Here is a 19,956-nt window from a genome sequence, read left to right on the forward strand (position 1 = left end):
CCTTTGTTGCAGTGCGGTCTAATTCGGTACAGAAAAAAGGGGTATTTCTCGTGCTACTCTGTGTTTCTGTACTACTGACGGCGCAACTACTGTGACCAATCTTGTTTTAGATTTGTAACTAAAGATAGACGCTTCTATATTTGGTTAACTACTTATTTCCGGGAATCTATCCCCAGCGCAAATTCCTAACAATCAGAAAGGAGAGTATATCGATCGCTCTTTCTCATCTCAGTTGAAAATGGTCAGAAATGAGGGTGAGGATTTTTGATAAAAAACGAAAGGTTGAAACCATCTGACAATTATGTTAAAACCTGTGAATATTTGGTTTATTTTCTTAATACTTCGAAATTCACTTACGGACTTAGTTGATTTTGAACTCGTGTGCTATGTGTGTAACACGATTGATCATGGTGATAGTTGCCTAAAAATGTTTGAAAATTCTACATCACACATGCACTCCTGTAAAAAAGAAGACAGATACTGTATGGTGAGTGCTTACATCTCTAATAGCCTACATATTTTATTGAACAAAACTCACAACCAGCTCCCTGTTGAGACTTTTCCAACGAGACTGCTAGTTGATTTTTATGATTCGATCTTCCTTATGACTGATTATATACATGGGGGCCCATAAGGGGGGCAAGGGGGGGACTTCAGACCTCAGCCCACCCCTGGCTGAATGACACTGTCTTATATTTGTATTAATTTAAAAAAAACCTTTTTCCACAAAATAAGTTTTTCAAAGAACAGTAAAGAGCTCGATTAAGCCAAAAATGGGCAGAAATAAAGTCAAATAATCTTCCAAGCGTAAAAAGCAGAAACAGTAATAGTAGTTGCCCCGAAACCTTCAACTTAATACTCCCAGTCGTTCTCGATATATTGCTGAAGTGTCTTATTAGCGACCGCAAACACAATGCCTTTTGGTTTAGTTTATAAGTAGCATTTAGTTACATAGCATCATGGGCCGATTGCATAATTGTGGGGGTTGACATGCCCAATATCCCTAAAGACATAGTTGCTGGACCGTTCTACTATGCTGAACAAAATAGTTTGTCTTAAAATTTTGACTGGATGTGTTTTGGAAATAAATCGGCTCGAGAGACGGGCTGATTGCCCTCCAGTCGCTTTTTACTATTAGAAAGGATACTAGAATGTTTAATTTTTGATTCGAATTAGCTTCTTTAAATATTTCAATGACATTTCTAGCTATAAAGAGTGGTGCTGCCTATGATATTGCTTATATGCCTTTTTGAAAACCTGCATGTATACAGTTTTTTTCGTTTAATTGGAAAGCCCCCTAAACACTTTCTTAATTTTCTTAGTGTTATTAGTTACAGTATCTGCAGTTGTAGTGTTAAAAGTATACACATAGTGCCTTCTGGCTATTTCAAAATTCCCCACAACTTACTATTAAAGGTTTAAGTTAATTGTATAAGTTATTCTTGAGATACTGCTTTGTTACCTTTTTGAAAGTCCAATTGCTCATAGTTTTTTTTTTTATTTAGTTCAACGTCTGCCTAAATATTTCTTATATTTGATTACTGAAGACATTGTTATATTCCCTTTGGATTATTGGTTACAAAATGGCTATCTCACGATTTCGATCGAATGTGTTTGGGGAAAAGAGGATATCAGGAAGGGGGACTATTTTCTCTCCATCACACTTGACTCTTAAAATAAATTTCATTTTATGAGATCTTTTGAATATTTTTGACCAAATAGTTATCTCAAAATTTCTATCGGATATATTTGGGGGAAATATGACGTGGGGGGTATATCTGCCCTCCGATAAATTTGACTCTTCAAATGGCACTTCAACTTCCAATTTCCAATCTAATGAGCCCCCTCTGAAGTTTATAAGACCACTGTTTCCATAAAAAACCTTAAATGTTCTGGAGGCATAGCTTACAACCCTTGCCCTAAGGACTGTGAGGGGGTTCTCATACTCAAAGACATAATTTTTGGACTTTTAAACTACGTCGAACAAAATAACGATCTCGAGATTTTGATTGGAAGTGTTTGGGGAAATGATGGGCGTTAGGGGGGGGGGGGGGTTGTCCTCCAATCCCTTTTGACTGTTAAAGAGGGTTCTAGCCCATTCAATAATCAACCGAATGAGCACTTTTCGAAGTTTCTACGACAACAAATGGTCATCTTAAAATTTCTATCAGATGCATTTTGGGAAAAATACAACGTGTGTGTGTAGGGGGGAGGGTATTTGCCCCCTGATCACTTTGACTCTTAAAAAAAGCACTATAACTTCTGATTACCCATCAAACGAGCCTTCTTTGAAGTTTATACGACCACCCTTTCTATAAAAACCTTATAAGCCCGAGGGCGAAACTTACAGCCCTTGCCCTGAGGGCTATGTGGGAGGGGGTCATCCTTAAAGACATAATTTATGGACCTTTCAACTACGCTGAACAAAATGGCTATATAAAAATTGATTGGATGTGTTTGGGGAAATGATTGGTGTACGGGAGGGGGGCTGGTTGACCTCCAATTAATTTTGACTGTTAAAAAGGCCAGAAGAACTCCTGATTACCAAACAAATGAGCCCCCTCCGAGGTATATACGACCACCCTTCCTATAAGGTCACCATTTCTATAACCTCATATCCCCCAGGACACAACTTACACCTCTTGCCCGGAGGGCTGGGGGGGGGGGGGTGGCATCCTCGAAGTCATAATTTCTGGACCTTTAAACTACGCTGAACAAAATGGCTATCTCAAAATTTTGATTGGATATGTTTGGGGAAGTGATTGACGTGGGGGAGGTGGAACTGGCTGCCCTCCATGAGCTCTTTTTGAAGTTCCTAAGACGTTTCTGTCTATAAGAAAGTGTCCTGGTCTAAAAATAAACAACAATACATTGTACCCACATTTCTCTTTACGGAGGCAGCGCTATCGTTCTGTCTGTGATATTTAGTTTTGAGATTTCAATTATATTTCATTGGGAGTGCCGATTAGGCCAGGTAAGCCCCCCCTAAAATTCAGACTATGGGCTCCCATGATCACATATTACACTTAGTTACGACACACAATTATACGCGTCTTTTAGGAGGGGGCAGGAAATGCATATCATAATATATATCGAACAATTTTATAGACTTATTACGGGCGGATCAGCTTTCCGAAAAAAAAACTTTGTCTTTTTTCACTCATTGAAAAGCAGGAGTAATTCAGGAGTAATATTTCAGGAGTAGTAATTCAGGAGTAATACTTTCTTTGTGGTGAACCTAAGGGCTGCCTCCGAATATGCTATCGTTGCAGCATTGTCTGCAACCTAGTAAAGGGCAAATCATTGCCTATAGTAGCCGAAATTTAAACAAGAACATTTTGAAGAAAAAAAAATAGTCAAATGACACATATTTTTCAACTTATATTATTTTTAAAATAGTAATATTTTTCAGATCCGACTGAATAGTAGATTGCAATTACCGAGAATTTTTTTTTTCAAAATTAAAAAAAAACATATACGCATCGAAAATATTGTTGAGTTGAAAAATGTCTACACTATTGATATCGTTATTGTCAAAAACCCTTAAATGGTGACGATTTATATCACTCCACCTTGAACAACAAGGAGAATCAAGTTTTTCCATGTGTAGCATCGATATGTATGTTTTTTTCTTTTTCCCAAGGAGTGGCCGTATCAAACTAGGGGCTTTGGAATATCGGAGAAGGCTCGTCAGAACGTCAATGAAAATATTTAGTGTCCTTTTTAAGTAAGGAAAAACATCCCCCCCTTGTCCTTCTTTTCCAAATGTCGTTTACAAAAGGAATAATTCCTTCCTCGTTCTCAACTGGCCGTCTTACTCCTGTCCCTACAAAGAATAAACCCTTAAATGAGGGCTCATCGTACCGGCTAATAATGGTAGCTACAACTTTTTGTAAACTTTTTGAGAAGTTGATAATGCCTGAGTTGGTTGATAAATATTATATGCCCCCAGATCGATGTGGGTTTCAGAAAGGACTAAGGTTAGCTCATGCACCGACGGCACTGTCGTCAGTTTTGATTGATGCTGATAAATCAGGAGAGCCGCTTGTTCTAGGGAGCCATGATGTCAGTCGTGCTTTTGATTCGACAATTCACGCCCATATCCTCATTGAATTGTATAAGCGTGGGGTCAGTACCTGTATTATTCGTGCTTTGTATGGTATGTATAATCATTTAACTGTCATTGTTAATCTGCCTGATGGAACAATTACAAAGTTGACCATACCTGTTCGTAGCGGAGTAAAGCAAGGGGCACTTACATCGCCAATTGCGTTGAACAACTGTATTCTCGAACCACAGTCCCAAGCAGTTTCTTCCTGTATTCTAGAAGGGAAAGGGATAGATGTATCTCTTATTGCTTATGCGGACGATGTGTTTAACCCCAGCCAAACGGTACTGGCGTTTGAGAAAAAAATTTCCATTCTGAGTCGAGAGTATTCAAAAATAAATCTTAAGTTTAACGCTGAAAAGTCAGAAGTGGTACTTTTCAACTGGAACCCAGTTCCCGAAGGATTTAATGTTGATCTTAATGGAGCATCAGTTGCTCCTAAATTAGAAATAAAATATCTTGGCCTCCCAATCGGTAACTCCCTTAAACTCTCGGTAGCTAAAAAGCTTCTCATTCGCCATTTCCACCGCCAGACGTCCAGTGCCTAAGGTTGCATAGTTTCCAATACACTTCGTTTTAATCACCAGCTACTAGCTAAATTATATAACTCGTATGCGCTCCCAAATTTTTTATGCCTTGCACCTTTTTGGCGTACCTTTTCGGCAACGGAATAAAAGCAACTCTGACGAATTTATTACCGGTATGCTAAATATCTTCTTGGCCTCCTCCCCTGGGTAAGTAATTCTTGAGTCAATAGGAGATTCGGTATTATTAATCCCAATGCTGCCATCGGCAGATGCATTGCAGCTTACAATAGGGGAATAAATGGACACCCGTGGTGTTCCCTTTTAAAACAATAGGTATTTCATGTTTACTGTTTTTGTGTTTGTTATGTATTCCGTGCGATTGTTTGGTTTATCATTATGCTTGTGCACTTGCTCTATGAGTTTTAACTTTGTTTTGTTTGTGCTTGTCTATGTGCTTGTTTCATTGGCTTGTGCTGTTGTCTTTTGTTTGTTGTTTATGTATACTGTGCGATTGTTTGGTTTATTGCTATGCGTGTGCGATTATTTTATGAATTTTAATTCTGTTTTATTTGTTATTTTATGTCTTTTTCTTTTGCTTTTATTTTTTCTTTTCTTATTTTTTTATATACTCCGTTCGTTAATGTACTTTCAACGGGTTGTAAATCAATTTAATTCAATTCAACTCATCATGCCACAGCGAATTGCCAAATCACTTTTGTTTTCATTTATTTTCATTTTTAGTTTTGAATATTGTTTTCAGGGTTGAACTTAATGTAAGGGCTACTCGACTCCTCTCACTCTCTATAATAAAGTTTAACTTTTCTGCAACAACTTTTCGAGAAAACGAACTCATTTAGGTGTATTATGATTTGAAAATGCAATAGAATTTTCTTAAATAAATGAGCCAAACCCTTTTTTTGCTTAACTTACATATTTGTCACAACGGTATAAAAAACTGGGGTTTCCAGTCAAAAGCTATTATGTTCACTAAGAGAGAGGAGTCAAACTTCTAAAGAACGAAGCACAACAGGAATACCTAAGACATAAAAAAAGTTTCTAGGACCATATTTTTAAGATCCGTTCCTAAAAGTATCATTGACCTAGGTTAAGGTGAAAGACCCAAAATTTACCGTAAAGTGCAATCAACATTAAACTTCAAGCTCAGCTATATTTAGCCAATTAGTAAGGGCAAAATATCTATGTATACTTTTCAGATGAAAATAGATAACTTCAAGCGCATCCACCTACTCTTACTGTGGTAAAAAAAGAAAAATAAAAACATCGGTCTATATGTATTTTAAAGTAAAGACCCAATAAAAAGTTTAGAATAGTTGTAGAAAATAAATGTACTTTAAACATTGCTTTACCTTAGAGTTCAGTTGTATTTCACAGCTTCTTTGCCTCTGTTTTATAAATAATAAACTAATTATAAAACCCTTCTTTCCTAGTTACTTGTCAGGTCACTAGGATACTACAAAATGGTTCCTCTTAAACTTTTATGGCCTCAAATCGAAAAGTTTTTCTAGACTTTAATGTTTCGTATTTGCCTTTTCCAAGCGAATTTGGTCAAGTGAATTCAAACACAATGACAAATTAATCCTTATCTTAAAGCACCAAAGATGGTGCAAATGAAATAGGTTTGTCTGAAATGGTTAAATGCAAAATTTACACAACCATATTTATCTTTAAAAAAAGAAGCGGAATTGAGTAGCCTATATTAACAATCGAATCGAAATTCCGGTAAAGAAGTCCACTTTATGCAGTTACAGAGCTTTAGGTAGTAGCAGGTGTCCCAGATTGAAAAAATGAGGTAAAAAAAAGAAAAAAGCGGAAAAGATAAGCGCAATATACAGCTTAAGAAAGTGCGGTTTTCCTTTGTAGGTGTAGCCGTTTTAGCGAGTCAACATATTGTTAATGCCTGAATTTTTGGAGCCTAAAAGCATTGTCAAAATTATCTGAATAGTTTTGTGTATTGACTTTCATGGTTCAACAAGGCAACACTGATAAAACTGCGAGAACCGCCTTAAAACCTGAAACAACCAAAATCGTGCCTCTTAGGTATGAATGCACCTAGGATGGACCCAGGGGGGGGGAATGTCTTTATTTAGATACCCTTGGTACTTTGATGCGGTGAAACTAGCATGATTCTGTTAGGTTAAACCTAGTAAAGTGCAACGTCCAAGATATCCGATTGAACCTCACTAACCCAACATAATCTGAGAAAGGTAAATGAAGGCAAACCCTCACAGCCGTTTTACCTCACAAAATAATAAATACGAAAAGTAATAAAAGGATGAAACTAGTTCCCTAGCATAAGGACCGATGCTGAAAGTGTCGAAACAGAATTAATTTTTTTAAGTGCTTTGTACTAGATTGTGCCATTCTCTTTTATTTCTTTTATAAATATTGTTTTTTTTAGATCAAAAGATACGCCCATACTTCAACTCTTGAAAACGCAACCCTTGATTCATATCAGACTTGGTCTTTGGAAAGAAACTGTACAAACAAATGCGAAAATCTTTGCCTTATAATGGGTGATAGGTTTAAGCTTCAAACTTGCACAACGTGCTGCAGTGAAGGTTTGTGTAACTACGGTAAAGGATCTAGTACATGGAACTCTTCGCAAGGAGTTGACATTTTGCTGAAAGCTGTAATATGTGCTTTATGGATGTTGATAAGTTTTGAAGTCTCATGATAGTTGTAACTGCCAGCGTAAGATCAGAAATTTCTAAAATACCTACTCTGGCTTTTAACAGCTTACTTTGGAGATACCTCCAATGCATCTCTGTTTTTGCTACCCAATATATCTTTAAACAGCTCCTTTAAGGGATTCAGCGACCAAGGAGTAACTGGATTTGGATTACCTAATCGTTACATGTGTTGTTGAAGCACTGATTGAAATGAACAGAAATATTTATTTTTTAGTTACCTTTTATGCTACATATAATTACAAGAGCTCAGCCAATGTGTTTCCATTAGTCAGACACTAAAGTTCTAACAGCTAGTGGCATGATGCTTGAAATTCAAGATTCAGTAACCCCGATTTTAACAGAGTTTGTCTCTGCTTGCCACCCATCTTCTTCTCTTGCTCAAAATATTGGCTAGATATTTGTTAAAAAAATATCCATTACATCCGTGCATCTTATGGAACTTATTGTGGTAGTAAAGTCTGGTGATTCCTATTTATGGTGATTCTTCATCTTTCCCATATATATGCCAATTTCTTCTATCCAGCTCTCGATATTTTCTATTTTATGTGCGATCTTTTTTCTAGTTTGTGCTCATTCCGTCTCCTTTCCATTACATCCGTGCATCTTATGGAACTTATTGTGGTAGTAAAGTCTGGTGATTCCTTATTATGGTGATTCGTCCTCTTTCCCATATATATGCCGATTTCTTCTATTCAGCTCTCGATATATTCTATTTTATGTGTGATCTTTTTTCAAGTTTGTACTCATTCCGTCTCCTGTAGACTTTTTTTTACGATTGTAAGTGTTACTAAAACAACTGAGGTTTTTGTTTAATTCAATAGTTAATATGATTTAGAGTAATAAATTAATTGAAATAAATTAGTCCCGAAAGAGCCTAAGCTTGAAGAAGTTAAATATTGAAGAAAAAACTAAAATATGACCGACTTTTAATTTTAGCAAAGAGGCTAATGTTTTAAAAGAAACATTTCATTTTTTTGGCTGAAACCAGGAGGCGTATCTGACAGTTTTTTTCTTCAAAGAATTGGGTACTGTTCGCTCAGTTGCTCTCTATTGTCCTTGAAAGCGGAATCATTATCAAACAAGTATTGACTTCGTGATGTTCGCAGATTGGCAAGGAGTGGGATAGAAGGCTTCACTATATCTGTAAATTCCACTTGATAAAATTGACGAATCAGATGTTAAAATGAAACCAAATTACTTCTCTAAGGCCCTTTAGCAGGAACAGGGAGTGGGGTTTTTAAATATCCTCTCCTTAACTCCCAAAGAGAATTTTGTTATCTTGAGTGTTTCTTTTCGCTGTTCTTATGAATTGTTCCCTTTCGAAACTTCTCAACATTCTTGATTGAAATAGACACTATAATCGTTAAATAATTTTTATTATGATTTTTTTATCCCAAAGGCTATTTCCATGAGAAGCTTTAAAGTTTATTCTTCCACTCGTTTAAGAGTAGAATACACAAACACCACCCTTTGGTCAAGGGGATGACGATTTGAAAAAAAGTTACCATGAATTGAAAACTTACCAAATTATAGTAGTCATTATAGATTTTGAGACTAAATTATTTTTTAGGCAAAAACATTTTATATAAAAATAGGATAACAAAATAAACAACTACAAACAAGCGCTCAACTAACTTCACAGAAGTCGATGAAAACGAGGATTGAGGTGGGATGAAAGTATTCGAATTATAACCCTAGGGTGTCAATGTGAAAGCTAGGAGATTTTTGATCGAATCCAGTTTAGATAATGTGATACACGAGTATAGACTCCTGGCTTTTGTTTAACTGCACAGCCTTCACCCCAGGATATGATACCCAGTAGATAAAAACGACCTGAAATAAATAGAAGAGGTAAATTTTGAAAAAATGAAGAAAAGGTACCAAAATACAAAAATATAGTTGCTAAAAGAAAATATTCACATGGAATTTACTTTTTTTCTGATGATTTTTTTTCTTCCTAAAACGGAACAGCAAGCAGAATTAGCTCCATTATCATATGTTTGGGACATTTTCTGAAAGATTTGTCTCATTTATTTCTTTGGGCAAGTTACCCATGAGTTTTGTCAAAAGCTCAAAATTGAATATTTGTGGGGGAAACTTTGGCATTTTGTTAAACTTCTTATTTCCTAAGCCATAAATACCGCATATCAAGTAGCATCTGGTTAATTTTTAATTGGGCGATTTCGAGCTGCTTTCAAATGTTATATGCGTTTCCCTAAAGCGAATAAGTGTCATTTTAAATGTCAATTATTCAACGTAATTTTATAGCTGAGCCTGTACAATTTTTTCTCATGAAAAAGTCTAAAAAAAAATTAATCACAGAAAAGATTTGCCTGCAAATAAAGTTAAAGATTGGGAACTTCCTATCTACTAGCATTAAAAAGAAAATAGCACACTTAAGCAACTCTTTTGGCTAAGTGGAACATTGTATTGTCAGTTCAATTTTGATCTTATTGTATGTTTAAGACACTTCCTGTACTGAACTCACAGTTTATATAATTAGCAGTATGATCTTTCCCTATCTCACCCATCATAAAAAACCGGCCCGAGGTGCAAATGCTCCAGAGAACCTATAAACATAAGTGGCATTAGATCTTTTCACGGGTAGACAAAGAATAATCACCTACGGAACAAGTACTGACAAAACCACATGGCCGGCTCAACCAATAAGTGCACAAATAAGTGGGAGGAGCTTTTTGTTTGCACCGAGAAGGAAGAGCCAGAAATCATCTGCGGTAAACTTACTGGATAATTATATAAACTGTGACTGAACTAAAGTAATTTTGCAAACTTTACTCCACGAGCTCGGTAGTAAACCGTAATACCTCACTAGTCTTCCCATAAGACGTTGAATCATAGTAAGTACAATTTCATAAAGAAAGAAAAACGAGCAAAAATGGGGTTTTTATAGGCCAAATGAAAATACTGAAAAAAAACAAAGCGAATATTTCGAGAGGACAAACGCCTCTCTTCTTCAGCGCGAAATAATGTATCCAAGAAAATTGCCGAAGAAAAAAAACAACAAAAAAAACACACGTAAAGTCAATTTAAAAAGAACCAAAAAACCAAAGAAAACACCAAAAACCTAAAATATGAACAAATCTCAATAAAAGCCAAATGTTATGAGAATTATAACCAAAAACCTAACAACCATAAAAGCGAGTTATTAGGTATGGTTGTTAGGTATTTGGTTTTAATTCTTATAATTTTTGGCTTTTATTGAATTTTATTCATCTTTTAAGTTTTTGGTTTTTTCTTTGGTTTTTTGGTTCTTTTCACATTGACTTTCTGGGTTTTTTTTTAGTTTTTTTTTTCGGTACTTTCCTTGGTTGCATTATTTTGTTTCACGCTGAAGAAGAGAGGCGTTCGTCCTCTCGAAATATTCGCTTTGTTTTTTTTTGTTTTTTTTTCAGTATTTTCATTTTGTCAATAAAAACCCCAATTTTTCTAGTTTTTATTTATTTATTTTATGTCAGGCCAATGTGGTTTAAGAAATTATCTAAGTACAATTTATTTTGTATATTCCCCACCTTGATATTCTGTAAATAGTATCATTCTGCAAATGTTCACATAAAGCTGCTACTGCCAAACAGTCAACCAGTTCGTAGTAACGAACTGTAAGTGAAGAACGACGGGGCTCTATAGTATCCCAAACTCTAAAAAACGTAATATTGATACTTATAGATATATCTAAAATCGAGCTTGTTATGCTGATTCTAAATATACGAGATTCATTAAGTTTAGTGTTACTCCTCAAAAGTTACGAACCTGAGAAAATTCGTCTGATTTTTGAAAAAAGGGGAAAACACCCCTTATAAATCAAGGAATCTTAACAAAAATCACACCATCAAATCCAGAGCATCTGAGAATCTTATTGTAGAGGTTTCAAGCTTACACCTGCAAAAATGTGGAATTTTGCATTTTTTTCAGAAGAAAGATGCGTGTTTATTTATTTTTTTCCCCTAGGGCTATCACATGGAACCAATAGTCCTCGGGAAAGTACTCATTCTAACGAAAATTAAAATGTCTAGGACCCTATTTAGTGACCAAAAGTATTTGGGGGGGGGGCAACTAGCCCCACCCCTTTGTTTCCTCAATGTTGACCGATCAATTTTTTTTTTTAATTTTGAGATTGCCATTTTGTTCAGCATAGTTGAAAAGTCTAGTAATTATGTCTTTGGGGATAACAAGACCCCCCCCCACATTCCCTGGGGAAAGGTCTATAAGTTGTGAATTGTGTCCATTGTTTACGTATAACATTCGTTATTGTGAAGCATACAGACACTTTTGGGGGGGAGGGGGTGAATTTTCTGCTCTGTGGATTTTCCACAGGAATAATTTTCATCGGAGAGGGAAGTTTTTGGGAGGAGGGGGGGGGGAGATGAAATTTCCAGGGGAAGTTTTACACTAGTGGAATTTGCCAGAATTCTATACGAAATTATTTTTATTTGTCTTACTTTATCTTTGCTGACCCAATTTTACGCGTGGAGATGTTAAGGAGAATCGTACAGGGGAGATTTTTACCGGGTTGAAATTGTGTAGGATATCTCTCCGTAGGGAGGGGGATTTTCCACGGGAGAAATTCTCCATTGGGAAGTTTTCCACGGCACAAAATTTTCTATAGAGAACCTTCTACGGGAGCAAATTTCTACTAGGAGTCAGGGAGGGGGTTATTTAAGGGAAAACTTTTACACAGAGGGGATTTCCGGCATGATTTTAAAGACAATCAGAAATTAAAGTCTTTTTCAAATGAAAGTGTGTTAAGAACAATTGTTCACCTGGAATCGTCCGCAAGAATTTTTCTGGTTGGAATTTTCAGCTAGAATGGAATTGTCTGGGATAATTTCCCTGGCGAGGGGCAGGGCATTTGCCGCGGAAAGAAATTTTCATGGAGAAATTGTCTGCAAGGGAAAGGAATTTTCCATGGAGGGGGGGGTCTGATTTCTTGTTACTATTTAAAAATGATCAGAAATTAAATAAAAAAAACAAGCTTTTTTCAACTGAAAGTACGGAGCACCTCAACACCTAAAACGAACAGAAATTATTACGTATATGAAAGGGGTTGCCCCCTTCTCAAGACTCTTCTCTTTATACTAAAGTTTGACTTTTCGTCCGAATTCTTTAAGAACGACTCCTGAAACACATGGGTCTCTAAGTAAAATAATAGACTTTTTTTAATTCTATAAAAAAAAGCTTTACTGTAAAGACTGAGGTCTTGAGAAGGGGGCAACCCTTTTCATATACGTTATAATTTCTGTTCGTTTCAGGTTTTGATGTTGCTCCTTAATTTCAGTGGAAAAAAACTTTTTTTTTTTTTTAATGACAGTTAGGACCATGACTTCTGCACAGGATCTTCTACTTCATTTGTACCAATAAGGTTAAAGGGTTTCAAAAGTCCTGTTCCTGTTACCCTGGGTCAATGAAACTTGCGGAAATGGATCTACCTCTAAACAAAGTTTTAAAAAGGTGTTTTCAAGTGTCTACCTCTACCATTCCCTATCGAGACTTCTTATGAGCCCTGAGAATTTGTAATATGTGATAAATACATTCAGAAATTATTTTAAGATCCAATTAGCGCTCGGAAATTTGTCCGCCATATCTTATCTCTCCTCGTTTGAGCTCTTCTAACTAAAAATAAAGAAGAAGAAAGAGGCCTAAACGCTGGTTTTCTGTCTTAGCAGCCGCTCTTGGAAGAAGCATGATCTAAACCAAACTTGAATTTGTCTTTTATAATTTATGACAATCACACCGAATATTTCAAATGAACGACAGAAGGAAAAACTCGAGAGCATAAACTTAAAAATACCTTCCTACGACCTAACTTTGAGAATAGACCCATTTCTGACAGTTTCATCAAACCAAAACAACTGGAGCAGGACTTCTTCAGAAGATGCGCAGCGTAAATATTACTGCAATTAGTGAAATTTGTAAATCCTAGTCTGTAGTTGAAATCAACTCCAAGATATAGGAATAGGCCCAAATTTCCGCGACTACTTTTCATTTTTTTTTTTTTTTTTAAACAAAACCTATTACAAAGTTGAAGAGAAATCGTAATTTAGATGTAATGTTGGTACTTACATGTTATAGCGACCACACTTTGTTCTTGATCTGTACTGAAACCGGTTTTCTGTGTCCACTCGGAGATAAGCAGCTTAGCCTGGGCAGGATAAAGTACTATGCAGGTATATTTTAATTAAATATTTAATATATGGATGTGGTTAGGTTAGGTTAATTTCGATTAGGTACTTCATATAATGCGTTCTGGCAGCCTGCTTTCCATAATTCTCTGTTGTATTTTCCATAATTTTGTTGCTAAAGAATTATATTTTCATCATATTTTAGTATATTCAATAAGGATTAACCCAACTTCACCTCTTTGGTGTGGTCACTATAATACGTAAGTACCGTAATGTCTAACTTACATAAATGTAAGAAAACTTTACTTAATTTTGTCGCTTTTAGTAGGATGTCTGAGAAGCGCAATCCTCTTCTTTTCTGAAGTGCCAAAAAGGAAACTTTAGAATATTCTATCTAATCATTAACACTTTCACCTATTTATGCAATAAAATAATTTTTTTTTAAGTGAACTAACAAAACATTATTATTTTGAGATTAATTCCAACCAATTCTTTCAGAATCCAGTTATGATGCTAAAAATACAATGTACTGAACGCATTTCAAAGCATACACACTTGAGTTCAAAATTCAAACAAAAAATTTCCAAACATTCCAACATAATTAAAGATATATTTTCCTTTTTAACTTACCACCGATATTACAGGCTAGTGGCCCACCTGAGTCACCTTGACATGAGTCAGTTCCCCCTTCAACATAGCCTGCACATATCATTCCGTTCTCAACTCTCTTAAACTGACCTAGGCTGCCCATGTAGTCAGACCTGCGGCAGATAGCAGTGTTCATAATAGGAACTGTTGCTGCAAGTAGACTTCTTGAGACAGAAGTTTCATCCCATGCTGAAAAATGATTAAAACGATGAAAGATAAGAATTTGCTTAGAAAAACGTCAAAATAGGCTGGTCTATTGTAAAAAGTGAGGTATTTAGCCAAATTATCCAGGAGAACTAGCAGATAGAAACTCTTAACAATCAACTCCAAAATCAACTTTGTATCTAATTTTTACATATAAACAGGATATTCAGCTTGAGCTCACTCGCAAAAAAATAGCTTTGCTAAATATTCACTAGAAATATCTGCGCAAAAGAAGGGGACTTTTTCCAATCCGTATCCATAAAGTTGGTGCAAAAGATCTCCACCCTACCTGAAATTGAAAAAAACGGGCTGAATATTCACTTTTTCGTGTTCCGATCCTCCTCCTCCTCCCATAATAATTATCATATTTTCTCTGAGTCAGGGAAGTAGGGGGTCGACCCGTTGCTCATGGGAAATGAAGCTTCATCAATTTCGACAATTTTGTATTTACTAATTCTTTATAACTCGAAAAGATATCATGAATTGTGACATTTCTGTTCAGCCAGCCACTAATGCTGGCCTATAATTAAAAAAAAATAATCGTCTTGAGTATACAAAACAGCGCTCAAATGGTCTAAAACATCTAAATAAACAAAAAAAAGTTTTAACTATAAGTAAATAGCCACGCTAAAACTTGAAACAAACAGAAATTGCTTCATATATGAGGTGGATTTCCCCTCCTCAAACTCCACTCTTTACGCTAAGAATAGACTTTTTGTCCCAGTGCTTAAACAAAGACTGTCCAAACAAAAGGGCAAGTATTAGCAAGGTAAGAATATTTTCTGGAATCCCACAAGAATGGAACAATTTATGAATGCAGATTCGCTTTAAACAATGAATTTTCAGTTTAACTGTTTTAAAAGGTGATTCCCAAACAAAGCACTTGCAGTTCCCCATGAACTATATTCGCTGCACTTACAAGTGTTTTTAATAAATCATTTTGAAAGCTTAGCATTAAAAAAAACAAGGTTGACGAGGGGAAGTCCTCTAATATGCGGAGCATTTTCTGTTCGTTTTAAGTTTTAATGTCCTTTTCTCATGACGTATTATCTTTCATTTGAAAAACATCACTCGTTTTAGTATCTAATTTATGTTCGTTTGTAATACCATTCCCACTTTTACCCCAATATAAGGTGGGAGCCATCCCCCACCCTCCCCCCAAATAAACCTCTCCTTACATCAATGTCTGAAATTATTTGTAGAACAACGTTCTGAGAGAAAATGCACATTCAGGGTATTAGCTTTTCATCGGTAAAGTAAAATTGTCCGAAATAAAGTACCGTCTCCCCAATAAGAAGAGAGCTGTTTCCCCCTCAGCAGCTATACTGCGCGGTTCTTATTACACCTATGCTCACGGTGAAATTATACACGGCAGTAAATAATTTCATGGAACCTCTAATGAATCAACTCATTTAAATGAAGCTTTAAAATGAGTGTCTACATTAAACGCTTATTTTGCAAGGACTGCGTCACCGTGCAGCACTGAAGACCGGAACTTGTGTTTTTTATTTCCTTTTTTGTCATCGTTTTTATTTATTTATATTAGTTTAACAAATTTAGCCTCAAAACAAGTATTTCAAAGAAAAGTAAAGAGCGCCATTAAGCCAAAAATGGGCAGAAATAGAGTCAAATAATCTTCCAAGCGTAAAACCAAGGGACACGGGTTAAATCCCTGGCGTGGCCAGTTGTTTGGTTTGAGACGCGGGCTAGTGGTGTGACTCTGTACGCTTAGCCAGAGTTGACCCAGCTCTAAATGGGTACCTGGAGAAATCTGGGGAAGGTAAGCAGGAAGGGTTTGCGAAAGCACAGGATGGCCCCCAGCTCCCCATTGCACTTCCTGGCTGAAGGGCCACGAGACGGAGATCATCACCGCCGGTTTGGACCTTAAAGGTCTAGTACCGTCACGCTTACTTACTTGTCCAGTAAGCCAAAAAATCATTTTTGGCTTAATGGAGCTGTTTACTTTTCTTTGAAGAACTTGTTTTGTGGAAAAAGTTGTAAAACTAATTTATGATCGTTTTTTATTGACAGTCTTTTTCATGAAAAAAATAATATTCTTAAACCTTTTCAGATTTTTTCTATAAGAATCCATAGTTTGAGTTACTATTTGCATGTTGGAGAAACTTTTTCTACAATTTTTAGTCCTGGCACAAACGGTATTTTTTAATTTAATTTAAAACTCTTGAAGTTGACCTGAAGAATAAAACTTAATATCATTCCCAAAAGATTCTACATATGGTATTTGACAACCTGGATACACTTAGAATTTCTATCGGATGCATTTGTGGAAAATATGACGTGGGGGGTGGCTGCTTTCCGATCACTTTGACTCATAAAAATAGCATTAGAATATCTGATTTCCTATCAAATGAGCCTATTCCGGAGTTTTTACGACTACCCTTTCCATAAAACTTTATATACCCTCGGGACATAACTTACGACCCTTGCAGTGAGGGCTGTGGGGTGGGGGGGGGGTGTCATCCTCAAAGACATAATTTCCAGACCTATCAAATACGCTGAAAAAATATGGCTATCTAAAAATGTTGATTATATGTGTTTTGCGAATTGATGGGCTTGTGGTGGGGTTTGTTGCCCTCCAATTATCTTTGACTATTATAAAGGGCACTAGCTATTTCAATTTCCAATCCAATAACCCTTTTTCGGAGTTTCTACGGCAATAAATGGCCATCTCAAAATTACTATCAGATACATTTCGGGAAAATACGAGGTGTGGGTTGGGTATCCACCCTCTGATTATTATGAATCTTAAAAAGGGCACTAGAACTTCTGATTATTAATCCAATGAGCCCCCTCCAAAGCTTATACGATCAAACTTTCTATATGAACCTTATATGCCCCTAGGGCATAACTTACAACCCTTACCCTGAGGGCTGTCGGGGGTTGGCATTCTCAAAGAAATAAATTCCGGATCTTTCAACTACATTGAGCAAATTTGCTATCTAAAATTTTGATGGAATGTGTTTGGGGAAATGGTGTATGTGGGAGAGGGGTTAGTTGCCCTCCAATCCTTTTCGACTATTAAAAATGGCACTAACCCATTCAATCTTCAATGGAATGAGCCCTTTTCAAAGTTTCTGTGACAACTACTTCGGTACGAAGTGCCCTGGTCAAAAATAAACAAACCAAAAAAAAAGTAAACAAATAATACATTACATTGTGCCCACATTGGTCTTTACGCTTTTGTGCTGCCTATAATTTTACACTAGAACACAGATCAGCTTAGTTTATTGAGTTTGTTTTCTTAAATCTCCTGAAAAAATGCTTTTTTCATATTTTCTGTATCTTTGTAAAGCAGTTAGGCATAATAGTCAGCATTTTAATCGTGACTAACATAATTTGTTTATCTTCTCTTTTGTCTTTTTGAATAGTTCGGCTCCAACTGCAAATAGCATCAAACATTTTGTTTACAGTGCATGGGCGTATCCAGGATATTTTCCGGGGGTGGTTGAGTGAGGAGAGGGTATTAAAAGAAGTTTGTCGGAGGAAAGGTAATAACCAAAAATAAAAAAGAAGGGGTTGAGCTTACATGGATTTTGTCTAACGGTCTTGAGACTATATAACTACAATCCAAAATTTTAAGGCACAAAAGAATATATTCGAAGTCTTCAGTATTTCTTATTTCTCCATATTCACGTTCATTTCTTCTTTTCATACGTTTAAATTAGACTTGGAAGACTTGCATAGCGTAAATATTTGACATCGAATTTTTGATCGTATTTTAATGCAAATTTTTCCGTGTGGTGTGAACAGGGCTTCTAATCCAAAAGACATGCGTTATTCTTACTTTGTTTGTCTTTAAGCCGAGGTCGACCCTCTTATCAGTTGTTGATCGTGGAGATTGCAAAATTAAAATTATTAAAAGCAATAGTGTATTTATAGCTAAGCCACTCAAATCGGTTGCCTTTTAATATTCCGGGACAAAGTTGCCTAAAAAGCCAAAACAACCAAAATTGCCTAAGAAGTTGCCGATATAGCCTGATCAACACCTGCAATTTTACAAATGAATGAAACCCAAATGAACTTAGCTCTCGTTTCCAGTTATGAAAGAAGTTCGGTATATATTAAGATATGAATAAGCTACATTTGACGCCTAAGCGGCTAGGAACAGCTCGAAGCCTGAAATATCGATCCTAGCTGCAGACTTCATAAGGATTCGTCGATCTTTTGACCTGACTTTTAAAGGCCAATTTAAAAGTGGGAGAAATAATTTAGGGAGAGGGGGCTTAAAAATGGCAAACCCGACCCTCAGACATTAGTAAAACAGTAGAAAAATAGTCTCAAATTGTAGTCTTAGAATAGCTTTTCCCCTATAGTCTATAAGAGCAACAGTGCGTAAAAGAGAATGATTTGAGATTGTCAGTTATGACCCCTAGCTAAATTAGCAATAATAGCCAAATCAGTTTTGTTTAATGAAATAATTTATTTATGAAAAGGCAGTAGTTAAAAGCCTTGCTTAAAATAAAACTGAATTCATCTTGGAAAATTAGTTCTTTAAAATTAGATTTCAATCGCAGGTCAAACTTAACAACGAAGAGTACGAAAACTGACATTTTCTGAGGAAAAAGATCTCAACCCACGTAGCGTTCCTCAGCGGAGACGCAAATTAATTATAAAACCAAAATAAAAAATTGTATATTAGTTTTATAATTTTTTTTACTTTTGCTTCATGTTCGACTATAGTACTTACCTGTTCGACTATAGAACTTATATTTGGGCACATTTTTTTTATTTTTGATACTCTACATTCCCCGCACTAGTACTACCCTAACCATTCACAGTCAACATAAAGCTGAAAATAAAATAGTCTGTTTTCATTTAGAGAATATCAGGATAGATCCAGAGAAAAATTTACCTTTAATTAGTACCAAAATTAAGAAATGAAAAAAAAGTTTGTTTTCAGCTTTTCTGGTTTACTGCGTAATGCTACTCTTTTAGTGCTTGGGTGTAAGTGCTGACGGTATTAGTAAAAAAAACGTTATTAAAGTAAAAAAAAATCTCTGAGGGTCCGAAAAAGGTCACTGGTCAGTCCTAGTCTCATGATACAAAGTTATATCCTTATAATTCCTGTCTATTCTGTGGATTAATCACTCAAACCGCATGGAATGATCTTCGCACTCAAGAAAACTATGATATAGGTAAAACATAAAGCTTAAAACCTTAGCGTTAAAGCTGAAAAAGTAAAGCTTATTTAAAACGAAGAAAGGATGGATAATGATAGCATAAAAAGAGATTACCTACGTTTAGTTATACCCCAACCCGATATGATACATTTCCGACCATCCTGCTCATAGGAACTGTCTGGAGGCAAGCAAATCGGTTGAACTTGATTTCCAAATCGTATAGCTTTGCTCAATCGTATAACTGCAACGTCATTATTGTACTGAGACGCTGGAAAAATATCCAACAGTATATTTAATATGTAAAAATAGAGGGAAAGGGGAGAGTAGACCCTGATATTTTGCATGGAGCTACTCCTCCAAGGAAACCGTGAAGACGTAAAAATCGAGGCTTTAGAAGCCAAATTGTAATTTTCCGAACATCAGACGACCTTAGAATTTTTCTGTCTAACTTCCAATTTCTTTGCCATTATATAACTAAAT

The 19,956-nt window shown here is 35.9% G+C and overlaps 2 protein-coding genes across 5 annotated transcripts in view; one reads left to right on the forward strand and one right to left on the reverse strand.

Moving 5' to 3' along the window:
- Positions 1-268: 268 nt before the first annotated feature.
- LOC148940811 (uncharacterized) lies at positions 269-8,260 on the forward strand. The gene is made up of 2 exons (XM_089105245.1): positions 269-487; positions 7,055-8,260. Exons 1-2 carry the CDS (start codon positions 302-304, stop codon positions 7,328-7,330), a joined length of 462 nt encoding a protein of 153 aa, XP_088961371.1. The 5' UTR covers positions 269-301; the 3' UTR covers positions 7,331-8,260.
- A 630-nt stretch (positions 8,261-8,890) lies between these two features.
- LOC148940812 (serine protease 1-like) overlaps positions 8,891-19,956 on the reverse strand; it is a 119,385-nt gene continuing 108,319 nt past the window's right edge. For 3 of the 4 annotated variants that reach the window (XM_089105552.1, XM_089105550.1, XM_089105553.1), the window contains exons 9-11: positions 19,595-19,744; positions 14,114-14,320; positions 8,891-9,179 (exon numbers count right to left, since the gene is read on the reverse strand). In XM_089105552.1, coding sequence (XP_088961678.1) covers positions 9,061-9,179; positions 14,114-14,320; positions 19,595-19,744 — 476 coding nt within the window. In that variant the 3' untranslated portion in view covers positions 8,891-9,060. Of the gene's footprint in view, positions 9,180-14,113; positions 14,321-19,590; positions 19,745-19,956 lie in introns of those variants that run through there. The other variant, XM_089105554.1, reaches the window with a different exon arrangement.

The sequence above is a fragment of the Artemia sp. Qi Xiang Cuo genome, chromosome 19, assembly GCF_049724085.1.
Source record: "Artemia sp. Qi Xiang Cuo chromosome 19, ASM4972408v1, whole genome shotgun sequence".
NCBI classification, from domain to species: Eukaryota; Metazoa; Arthropoda; class Branchiopoda; order Anostraca; family Artemiidae; genus Artemia; species Artemia sp. Qi Xiang Cuo.

Excerpts from the sequence above, each read along its gene's own strand:
- LOC148940811 (XM_089105245.1), top strand. The coding sequence starts at position 302 with ATGTTAAAACCTGTGAATATTTGGTTTATTTTCTTAATACTTCGAAAT. Across the intron at positions 488-7,054 it reads AAGAAGACAGATACTGTATG|ATCAAAAGATACGCCCATAC; the intron begins GTGAGTGCTTAC and ends TGTTTTTTTTAG.